General features: G+C 53.0%; 2 protein-coding genes across 6 annotated transcripts in view; both read left to right on the top strand.

The window, feature by feature from the left end:
* Abcc8 (ATP binding cassette subfamily C member 8) overlaps window positions 1-1,009 on the top strand; it is a 73,593-nt gene extending 72,584 nt beyond the window's left edge. For all 5 annotated transcript variants that reach the window (XM_020177331.2, XM_074042530.1, XM_020177330.2 and 2 more), the window contains exons 38-39: window positions 172-234; window positions 770-1,009. In XM_020177331.2, the coding sequence (XP_020032920.1) occupies window positions 172-234; window positions 770-907 (201 nt within the window). In that variant the 3' untranslated portion in view covers window positions 908-1,009. The remainder of the gene's footprint in view (window positions 1-171; window positions 235-769) is intronic.
* Window positions 1,010-4,687: 3,678 nt separating this feature from the next.
* On the top strand, window positions 4,688-7,901 carry Kcnj11 (potassium inwardly rectifying channel subfamily J member 11). The gene has a single exon (XM_020177334.2). The coding sequence runs from the start codon at window positions 5,654-5,656 to the stop codon at window positions 6,824-6,826; it is 1,173 nt and encodes a 390-aa protein (XP_020032923.1). The 5' UTR covers window positions 4,688-5,653; the 3' UTR covers window positions 6,827-7,901.
* Window positions 7,902-11,871: the final 3,970 nt, after the last annotated feature.

Below are 11,871 nucleotides of genomic sequence, written 5' to 3'. Positions count from 1 at the left end.
TCACAGTTTAGTGTGCATGCGCAGAGCTCTCAGCAGGCTGAGTCCAGCTGGGAAGCTGCTCAGTCCTACAGGGACTAGAACCAGATAGAAGGAGGACATGGAGCTAGGATTGGGCTCGGATGGGTCCCTGGATGGGCAGATGAGCCAACAGCTGCTGCCTCCACCTGACAGGAAAACATTCTCCAGAAGGTGGTGATGACAGCCTTTGCAGACCGCACTGTGGTCACCATCGCGGTAAGGGGCCCACTGATGGGGTATGGGGTCTCCCAGAGAGAAGGCTGGCCTCCTGGGGCTGTCACTGGTGGGCAGCCTATAGGCTCGGCCAGTTCTTCTAATTAAGAAAGGACCCTGGAGCAGTTCAGGACAAGGAGTCTGGAGGGCTGGCAGGGAGCCAAGGCAGGATTTGGGGCATTGTGGGAGCTGCATCTACACTTCCTTCAGAACTGCCCTCTCTTTCTCCAGGTTCCAAGGCCTACCCCGTCCCAAGGCCTGTGAGCTAGGCTTCTCCATAGGAAGTAGGGGGTGGGAGGTTTTTTTATGGGGGGGAGGGGGGTCTCTGCATCTTAAAGCCTGGAGATAGGAGAAGAACTGAAACTTGGTGAGAGGGAGAAGGGTGGTGTTAGTTGGGGCTTGGATTAGAGCCTTTCCCTCAAGGTTGACAACACTACAGCAATAGGGCACGTACCTCCTCCTCTAAGCTACAGGAGGGAGCCCTCAGCTGCCTGGCCCCTTCCACACCTACCCCCCTGACCTACCCCTGCCTGCCCAGCATCGTGTGCACACCATCCTGAGTGCAGACCTGGTGATTGTCCTGAAGCGTGGCACCATCCTGGAATTCGACAAACCAGAGAAGCTGCTCAGCCAAAAGGACAGCATCTTCGCCTCCTTTGTCCGTGCAGACAAGTGACCTAACCAGAGCCAAAGTGCCATCCTATACCCTCACCCTTTCCCCAGCCTTGCCTGGGTTTTCTAACTGTAAATCACTTGTAAATAAAGAGATTGATTATTTCCTACTGGAGGCCCTGACTCTGGCGGGCAGGGGCTGTGCTACACTGCAGATGCCAGGAGCCAGTCTGTCTCTGACTCTGTGCAGATGTGAAGATGCTGTGTGAGCAGGGGCAAAAGCACGTTTCTGGTCTGTGAAGTGAGAGCTGTGTTGGTCTTCTGGGACTGCCCAAACAAAGTGCCATAGACTGGGTGGCTTTAACAGAAATCTATTTCACACATTTCTGGGGGCTGAAGTTCAAGATCAAGGTGTTGGCAGCTTTGGTTTCTCCTGAGGCTTCTCTTCATGGCTTGTAGCCATCTTCTTGCTGTGTCCTCATGTAGCCTTTCTTCTGTCTATATGCATCCGGTCTTTTAGCTCTCCTGTCCTCCGCCCCCCTCCACTTCTTTCCTCTCTCTCTGTCCTGTTTCTCATTCCTTATAAGAACACCAGTCATATTGGTATAGGGCCACTCCCCTGACTTCGTAGAATCTTAATTACCTACTTAGGCCCTAGCTCCAAATATGGCTACACTGGGTGCTAGGGTTTCAACCTATGAATTTGGGGGAGACAATTCAGTCCACAGCAAGGGTAATAGTGTATCTGCAGTGACCCCATCAGATAAGATAACAGATCTCTATCTAGTTTGGTCTCCTTCTCACTTTCATTCTTGGATTAAAATTGTGGGGTCTTATACCCTGGATCAGCACTGTTTCCAATTGCAAATGACAGAACTCCCAACTCAAAGTGGCTTAAAGCAAAACTTGAATTTATTACAGTATGTAACTGAAAAGACCAGGAGATATTCAACATAGGTAGCTCCAAGGATATGTCTCCATTTCTGGGTTCCATTTTCCTCTCCCCTGTTGATGACAGATGGTGACTGGCAGCTCAGTTTACATCTTGCTCCAGGGAAGCCAAGAATTAAAGGAAATTCTCTTTCTCAATAGTTCCAGCAAAAGTCTTGGAAACAAATCTCAGTGGATCAACTTTGGTCATATTCCCACCCACCCCAAACCCAGTCACTGGTTGGAGGGCTGGAATACAGTAACTAGCCTGGATCCCCTGTTCCCATCTCTGTTTCCCAAGCAGGGACATTCAGAAGTGGGAGAAGGGTGGTCCTTGAACAGTGCTTGTACCACAAGCCAGCCAAGTGGTAACTGGAAGATGCCAGGGTCCAGACACCAGCAGACCAAACAATAGCTTGTCCTGACTCCATCTGTATCAGGCAATAGGAGTGCACACCTACACTCAGCCAAGAAATGGCAAGTGCTCATTTGTATATTACTTTAGATCATTTGCATACTGCCTGCAGTATTGGCTTACTGGCCCTGGGGTACAGATCTAGGAGTCTTAGGGCAGCAGCCCTCTTGACTGCAGGAGAGGAAAACCCACCAGCCACTGAAGGGAGCCCAGCATGATCCCTTCTGAAAGTGCTGGGAGCCAGAGTTGCTCAGAAAGGCAGAGCTTGCAAGGCCTGGCAGTCTGCCTGGGAAAGGCAGAATTTGAGTTGGGCGTGGGTGGGTAGAAATAGGACAGGCAGAGGGTAAAAGAGAAGGGCAGGGGGCAGGCAGCAGGAACTAAGGAATTATGATGAAGTGTATTAGAAGTGCGGTGGTCAGAGCAGCAGGAGGGCAGAGAGCCTCAAATGCCAGGACAAAGCATTTGGCCTCAAATGCCTATGGCCAAAGGAAAAGTGGAAAAGGTTTTTTGCAAGACAGAAACCTAACAAGTGCAGTGTTTGGGGAAAATGAGTATGAGGCAGCATGGAATGGAGCAGAATAGGAGGCTGAGCCCTGTGTATAGGAGACATAACTCCTGTCAGGGTAGAGCAGAGGCTAGCTAAGCCCTAGAGCCATATTGGGGGCAGAGACTTGACTTTCCAGCTCTGAGATGCCTCTGGGACTCTAGCAGCTCCCTCCATAGTGGGCCTCCAGGAGCAGAGTTGAGGAAGGGGAAGAGGACCCCACACCCCTCAAGCCCACCATAGCCTAGGTGATTGAAGGAAGTAGCAGGAAGGGGGAGTCTTGTGAGGATGCCCAAGGTCATCCCAGCCCAACCCCTCCAAGACACCCCTGGTGGTAAAACAGCTTTGTATTGCACTCCCCACAGACATGGGCCATCTCTGGTGACTCTTACTAGAACTGACTCTTAAATCTGTCACGTTGAAGCCTCCTGTGCTCCACTTGGTTTCTCAGTTCTACCCTTTGGACTAGACAAAACTACTTGTCCATCCTCCTTCAACACCAGGGACTTCTGGGGAGGTGTCTCTCCCTCCTGGGCTCGCCAAGATTCCTCTTTTTTTTTTTTTTCCAGTACTGAGGATTGAACCCAGGGCCCCATGCATGATAGGAATCAACCCTCTGAGCCAAACCACCAGCCCTCTTGTATTTTGTTTCTGAGATAGGGGTCTCTCTAACTTTTTAGAGGCTGGCATTGAACTTGAAATCCTTCTGCCTCTGCCTCCTGAGTAGCTGAGATTACAGGCATGTGCTAGCACACCCAGCTCCAAGGTTCCTTTTCTGGTGGCTAAAAAGATGCAGTTGCTTCAGAGGTTTCCCATGTAACACTCTCCTTGATCTTCCTATTGTGCTCATTGAGCTTTCCCCTTCTCTGTTAATAAAGCCCAAGGTCACATTCTTTATAGCAGGGTTCACCCAGACTACAGTGAGTATGGGAGAGAAAGGAAAACTCAATATAAAAGTTCATCTGGGCACCAATGGCTGATGCCTGTAATCCTAGCTACCCTGGAAGCAGAGATCAGGAGGATCACAGTTCAAGGCCAGCCTGGACAAAAAGCTGCTGTCTCAAAAATACTCAACACACACACACACACACACACACACACACACACAAAGCTGGAGGCATGGCTTAAGTGGTAGGGTGTGGCTCTGAGTTTAACCTCCAGTACTGCTGGGGAGAAAAAAAGAAAAGAAAGAGAAAGAAAAAATATCAAAGTGCCCAACTGTGGCTCAAATCCCCACTTCCCCTATCATCACAGCCCCTGCCTCAAGCCCCCACTCTAACAAATGGCCATTAGTGTCCCAAAACCCACAGAGCAATCCAGTGTCCAGCTAGCCCTAAAACAGCCACTCAGGCTCCCCTAAGGTGGGAGAAACGGGCTACAGGTGTGAGGGGCTTAAAGCAAGTGCCAGTAGCCTAAATTCACTCTAAAATGCCTTGGCCCTAACACGACGGAGAAAATGGAGCCTAGAGCAGGGCGTGGGTTTCTGGGCTGCAGCATCTAGATCCTAGGTAGTAGGTGTTAAAACTGCTCCCACACCTATCACAGTACTTTTTTTTTAATAGAGATTCTGAGCTTTCATCAGATTCTCAAAAGGATCCCAGTCTAAGAAAAGATTAATAGTATTCCCCAAAGGGAAGAAACAGTGGGTTGAGAAGTCCTGGGGCCACCTGATCTTACCCAGAGGGAGGATTATTGGTGCCACCTCTCAGTGACTCCTTTCCCAGGGAACCGAGCGCTGTGTAGGAGGCAGCTAGGACCCAAATGAGGATGGGAAGCCAGAGCGACAGAATAGAGGATGGGTCACGGCTCTTTTCCTGCGCCCCAATTTCATAGTGTGGGCACAAGGGACCTCTTTCGGTCCACGGGGATTGGGCAGACTGAGCCTGGAGAAAGAAGGCGGGGTGGGGGAATGGGGGGGCCGCGAGGGGCGGGGCTTGCGCCTGTGCCCGCCCCCTCTCGCACTCAAGAACAGGTCGGGCTCCCCCTGGCGGCGCGAGGCCGGGTCTCCGCTCCTCGGGCGCCCCCCGCCCTCATCTGCTACCCCTACCTGACCCAGGTCGGTATCCACCGACCCCAGACGGACCGACAGACGGGAAGCCGTTCAGCAGCGAGCACCCGGGCGGCGGGAGGGGGCGGGGAGGCGACGGCTGCGGCTTGAGGAGCAGGAGCAGGTGCGGCGGCGACGAGCGGGCGGGGCAGGGACGAGCGGCGGGCGGGGGCCGCGGCGCCGGCGGGCGTGTGGCGGGGCAGCCCGGGAGGCCACGACTCGGAGCGAGCCCCACCTGGTCGGCGGGGTGCGAGGGGATCTGGAGAGGAGTCAGGTTGGATGGTGACTTGGAGGGCGCAGGATCCCAAGGAGACAGAGAGGACGAGAGCTGGAAAAGGATCCGGAGAGCGGCGGGGGCGCTAGGGGAGGGGTAGGGTAGGAAATAGGGCACACCTGGAGGAGAGACTGGGGGTGGTCAGGACACGAAGCTGGAGCTTGGAAGGAATAGGGGACAGAAATGGGGGAGGCGGGAGAATAGTAGGGGGCGGTGTATGAGGTCTGCTTAGTCGGTAAGATCTGGAGGTGTTAAGTACTGAGGGGGCTTGAGAAGGGAGGTTGGGAGGGGAGACTGGGGCTTAGGCTGAGGCCCAGGGATAGTCAGCAGGTGAAGGAGGGCTGGGCAGGAAAGTGGAGAGCAGGCGGGGTTGGGGTGCTCACTAGGTGGGCTGAAGTGTGAGGCTGGGGTAAAGTGAAGCAAGATCCAGGTGGAGCTGAGAAAGCTGTGGCAGGGGCATCTCAGGAGTGAGGCCAGCGCAGGCTGAGGTGGCCCCAAGGTTGAGAGGTTGCCCTGGGAGGGTACCCCACAGTGAGACCTTAAGCCAGGTCAAGGCAGTGCCCCTCATGGGGGAAGCCCCTCCCTGGGGTTACCAGAGCCATGCTGTCCCGCAAAGGCATCATCCCTGAGGAGTATGTGCTGACACGGCTAGCAGAGGATCCTGCGGAGCCCAGGTACCGAGCCCGGGAGCGGAGGGCCCGCTTTGTGTCCAAGAAAGGCAACTGCAACGTGGCCCACAAGAACATCCGGGAGCAAGGCCGCTTCCTGCAGGACGTGTTCACCACTCTGGTGGACCTTAAGTGGCCGCACACGCTGCTCATCTTCACCATGTCCTTCCTGTGCAGCTGGCTGCTCTTCGCCATGGTCTGGTGGCTCATCGCCTTCGCCCACGGTGACCTGGCTCCCGGTGAAGGCACCACTGTCCCCTGCATCACCAGCATCCACTCCTTTTCATCCGCGTTCCTTTTCTCCATCGAGGTCCAGGTAACCATTGGTTTTGGCGGGCGCATGGTGACGGAGGAGTGCCCCCTGGCCATCCTGATCCTCATTGTCCAGAACATCGTGGGGCTCATGATCAACGCCATCATGCTGGGCTGCATCTTCATGAAGACTGCCCAGGCGCACCGGCGGGCCGAGACCCTCATCTTCAGCAAGCATGCGGTTATCAGCCTGCGCCATGGCCGCCTCTGCTTCATGCTGCGCGTGGGTGACCTCCGCAAGAGCATGATCATAAGTGCCACCATCCACATGCAGGTGGTGCGTAAGACCACCAGCCCCGAGGGCGAGGTGGTGCCCCTCCACCAGGTGGACATCCCCATGGAGAACGGTGTGGGTGGGAACAGCATCTTCCTGGTCGCTCCACTCATCATTTACCACGTCATTGACTCCAACAGCCCTCTCTATGACCTGGCACCTAGCGACCTACACCACCACCAGGACCTTGAGATCATCGTCATCCTGGAAGGTGTGGTAGAAACCACAGGCATCACCACCCAGGCCCGCACCTCCTACCTAGCAGACGAAATCCTATGGGGCCAGCGCTTTGTCCCCATTGTGGCAGAGGAGGACGGCCGCTATTCGGTGGACTACTCCAAATTTGGCAACACTGTTAAAGTGCCCACGCCACTGTGCACAGCCCGCCAACTTGATGAGGACCGCAGCCTACTGGACGCCCTGACCCTCGCCTCAGCCCGTGGGCCCCTGCGCAAGCGCAGTGTGGCGGTGGCTAAGGCCAAGCCGAAGTTTAGCATCTCTCCGGATTCACTGTCCTGAGTCATGGTCCCTTGGGCCTCCACACATGCATGTGTGCACAAAGGCAGTGTGGTGTGGTACGTAGAGTGGACGTGGTATGGGTCCCTTAGCCAAGTGAGGACCTGGTGTGATGCTGGACCCTCCTCTGCTCAGCCTCCCTGCCGCTACGTGCCCAGGGTGTTACAAGGTACTTGTCACTACGCTATTTCTGGCCTCAGCAGGAGTCTGTACTGGGTTATTTTTGTCCCTGCTCCTCCCAGCCCAGCTCAGGACTGGCTTACCCCTCTCTCCCTGCCCAAGGCTGGTGAGGCTGTGGAAGGTGCTGGGCCCTAAAACTGGCTCTCCAACCAGTCCATTCTGGCCCCTATGACTGGCCTGCCACAAGCAGGCAGGTGGCTGGGGAGAGACAATCCCCAGGTTGAGGGTCTGTTGCTCTGTTTCTGTGGCCCCAAGAAATACCTGTTCCTGAAAAAAATAACAGACTAAGGAGTAGACTGGGCTGACCAGGGAGGGCAGTCAGTGAGAGAGCACCTTCCAGCTGTAGAACTGGAGTTGTGGGGCCTCCACAGGCAGGGACAGGACGAGACTGCCAGGGCTCCCCTCCACGGGACAGGCTCAAGCCACAGAGGGGGATGGGGTCACGAAGAGGCTTCAGTGATCCCTGCTCAGGCACCCCTGCCCTTCACCTCAATACCAGTCTTCTGTAGACAGGACTCCATAGTCCAGGGCTGCTGCTCCCTTTCTGTCCCCAACCTGAGAGGCTGGGGTGGACTGGGCAAACATTGACATGCCAAGCAGAGAGACTGAAGGGAAGGGTCTTGGGCCCACCTCACATGATGAGCCTAAGGCAAAGTCTGCCCCTGACACCCCACTGACAGCTGTGACTCACTTTGTCCAGAGGGTGGGGTGAGGCTGGGTATCTTTCTGTTGCTGGAAAAGGTGTTGGAAAGTTCAGGATGGTGGGGGTGAGTGAGGTCCATGAGGTGAAGAGGTCCTGGGCTTAACCTGAGCCTGGACACTTGGAGCAGTTCTGTGTGTCCTTGCCCAGAATTCTGCTTCCCCATTGTCAATAAAGCCTCCCTTCCATGACTTGAAATCTGGACTGTTCTTGCTGGGAAAACAGTCAATGTGCTGGAGGAACGGGAGGATAGGGTCAGCAGCTGCCACCTCACATGCCCTAGCAGGGAGGCCAGGAAAGAGGCCTGGAGCTGGCTTCTCTTTCTCCTACCTCAGGGGGACCTTTCTCCTCTGCCTAGGTGGCTCTACACTACAAGCCTGTCTGGCCATCTCAGCCTTTGGGCCTCCACCAGGCTTCAGAGCCCTGGGCCCTGCCTCTTTCCTAGGGATCTACTAGAAGGCTGAGGTACCCAGGAAGAGGGACAAGGACATCATAGACATGAAGGTCATGATTGATGGGTGAGCTCGCTGGCCAACTGCCTTAGGTTCAAATCCTGGCTATAGCTGTATGACTGTGGTCAAGTAACTTAACCTCTTTGTGTCTCAATTGTCTCATCAGTGCTAATAGTCCCTGTCTCACAGACTTGTTGCCGGAGCAAATGAACACACATGTAAAATGCTAAAGTGCTTGGTCTATAATAAGCGCTTAATAAATGTTAGCTGTTATGATTGCTGCTGAATCAGTCATGTGGTGAGAAAACCAACCAAGCAAACATTAAGAGAAAGTGCTTTTACTTTTCCCCTCAGTGATGTGTTTCTCTACTTGGTCTTATTGTCTACATGGTGCTCCTCCCAGCTCAGACTGGGACTACAGAGGCCATGGCAACGCCTATTACCTACTGTTCTTGTCACCACTTCACCCCCTGCAGTCCACCTGCCTCGTGGCCACCAGAGTGGGCTTAGAAGGGTTGTGATCATTCTTTTCCACATGAAATACCTTCAGTAGTTCCCCATCACCTTCTGGGTCAAGGCTAGACTTCTTAGCCAGCCATTTCAAGCCTTTACTGCCTTTTCAGCCTGACAGTTCTCTTGCCAGGACCACCTGCACCTGCACTCACTTCCTGGCTGCCTCCCCAGCCCCCTGAGCAATATTGAGCTTCCCACCTCCTAGCCGTCGCTTATGTTATTCTATTTGCCTGAACTGTCCAGGCCTCATCTCTGTTGAAATTCATAAAAGCCAGGCCATCAGTACTCCTTGAAGCCTTCACTGATTTCTCTGGGAAGAGATGGTCCCTTCTTTCCTCTGCACTATGGGCATTATCTTTTGCCTGTGTTTATGTGTCTGTCACACCATCTCTAAATCTGTGGCTTCTTGAGATCAAAGACTGTGTCTGACTCAGCACTGTGACTGTCACTGAGTAGGTGCTGAATGAATGAATGATGGCTGGATAGGTAGATGGTATTCAGGATGACAAGCTAGGGCTACTGATGCAGTGAGGCCTGCAGACAGGGTTTTAGCCCATCAGTGAGAGTCTGTCCCAGACTGCTCCAGAAGCAGGGATAAAGGGGCCAGGAAGTTCACACTGCTGGTCTGAGTTCCAAGCTGCCCCCTCCCTGCACCCACTTCCCGCTAACTCCCTGTCTCAGACATTGACTCCCTTCTCCGAAGAGCTAAACTATTTCTGATTTAGAGGCAGAGGGCCTAAAAAGTTTGATTCAGAGTTTGCCTAGAGCTTTAGGGGGCCTGGCTCTTGGGCTCAGCTTTGTTCTCTCTAAAGCCACAGGGAGGAGCCATAGTCACTAATAATGAGCTCTGGGAGGCAAAATAACCTTCTACAACTCACCAACCCTAAGTGGCTGGAGGCAGCCTGAAGCCAGCAAAAATGAGGCATCAGCGCCACCTGCTGGTCACAAAGAATGCCTACAGGATTCCAGAAAGGACAGCTCATCCTAGCTAGGATTTCTACCCCCTCTAAGGGACATCCCCAGCCTTGTGCTTAAATCAGGAAGAAGCTGGAAGGTTCCAGGCATGAAGAGTAGCTAGACCACACCCTCCTTGCTCCCCAAGATCAAGGAGAAAAGTGTGACTCCTCTTAGGTCTCAGATTAAAAAGCAGCAGCAGGTTCAGCTGTGTGAAGTGACAGCCTACATGATGTCCAAAACACCCATGCATGACACTTTCTCTGATCCATGCACGTGGTAATCCGTCATCATCCTCTTCTTGTAGGAGGACTAGGGTCCTAGCCTTCCAGGCTGCTCTGCCCCCAGTCTGTCAGTAACAATGAGGTCTTCGGAAGCACATCTGCCACCCCTGTCACCAACTCACATCAATAGTGTGATGTATCCTGGGTCTCCATCCTGAGTTCCACAGGTGAGGGAAGTCAGGCCATCATCTTCCTGTTCTAGAACTGTTTGCTAATCCGGTAAAACTATTCCACTGTCCACATTGGAAGCCTGTCCAGGCCTGACACCTGCAGATTTGTCATTTTCAGAGGGTCTCACTGTGAGACCCACTTCTGCTGAAGATGACTCGCCCAGCTACTACAGGACCCATTCTCTCCCCATAGGTGGCATCCTTCCAGCTCAACCCTGTGCTTGAGCTCCTCCTTGACATCTTTTCCTGGGGGAACTTCCCTGAGGAGTTTCTGTCACAGGATTGACAGGCTTTTAAGGTCTCCCAGGCCCAGGTATTAGACACTATATGCTGTGGAAGACAGGCAGATGACTTAGGGAAAGTAGACAGGACTTCTGCACATCAGAGTCATGTTATCCCCAAACTGGGGCCAGTCTGAAGAATTATTGATCTAGTCCACGTTGCAGGGAGCTGGGAAAGAAAGATCAGTGGGATTAAAGTCAGAACTGGAATGGGAAGTGGGTTGTGTTACACTGAAGTCTAGATTTAATCAGTTTCTCGACCAGGTCCACCTGGGGCACTGTGTACTCTAACGCAAGGGAAACGGGGGCTTCCTGCACACTATTCTATTTCCTGTCTGGACAGGCCAACTCTTCAGGAATGTGAAGGGCAGGCTGCTTAGACTGGCCAACCTGGATCCCAGGCCTATCCCTTGATCTTGATTCCCTCCAGGCCCTGATGCTAATGAGCAGAACACGTGATACAAGTGCACATCCTCATTATCATATCAAGTTCTCTGAGAGGTACACAGCACAGGTCAGCTTCTCCTAGCAGCATTCTTTAACCCATAGGCTCAAGTTGACTCTTTTGCTGGTCACATACCTACCTATCATGGAGGTACTAGTGACTGAACTCAGGACCTTGTGCTTGCTAGGCAGGTGCTCTACCACTTGAGACATGCTCCCAAGTACTTTTGGCTTTAATTTTGAGATAGGGTTTCACTTTATGCCTGGCCCAGGCTAGACTGCAATCCTCCTGTTTGTGCTTCACTGTGTAGCTGGGATGACAGGCATACACCACTGTGCCCAACCTTTCTTTGAGATGGGATCTCACAATATTTTTCCACAGGCTGGCCTCAAATCATGATCCTCCCAATCTACACTTCTCATGTGCCTAGCTTTACAGGTGTGAGCCACTCTGCCTGGCCTCATTTTGCTTTTTATTTCACTTGACCAATTCCACCTTTTCTCTTAATGCCATTATTATTGGGGAAAGAAGACAAGGGTAACAGGGAGAGAAGGAAATAGAACATGGTTCCATGGCCTCTTTGACGCTTTTTGTTCAAGTCCTACAGTGTCCTTGGTGTCCCATCCATCTTGGAAGTAGAATGAAAATCATTCCATAGTTCTGCCTCAAGAGGGACACTTAAACAGTGTGCTCTTGAGCACGCTGCCTGTCACTGGAAAAGTCATCAGTTTTGTGCATTCTCTGAGAACTGTGGAGTCTGCTGCCTGTCTCCGAGTAAGCACTACCACTATCCATCTCGAAGAAGCCACAAATGCACCATGGCCCTACAAACAGTTCTTCCCCTCACCCCGCCCCCCATTACTAAAAGATTGAAGCCAGGGTCTTGTGCGTGCTAGGAAAGTGCTCTACCACTTGAGCCATTACCCCTCCAGCCATTTGTTTCTATTCTGTTTTTGAGATAGGGTCCTGCTACCTCTGCCCAAGCTGACCTCAAACTCAAGATCCTCCTGCCTCTGCCTCCTGAGTAGCTGGGACTACAAGTGTGCAGTTTCATGCCCAGCTCCTCCTA

This window comes from Castor canadensis, chromosome 1 (assembly GCF_047511655.1).
Source record: "Castor canadensis chromosome 1, mCasCan1.hap1v2, whole genome shotgun sequence".
NCBI lineage: Eukaryota > Metazoa > Chordata > Mammalia > Rodentia > Castoridae > Castor > Castor canadensis.
The sequence above is the reverse complement of the archived record's forward strand: the minus strand, read 5'-3'. Positions and strand labels throughout refer to the sequence as shown.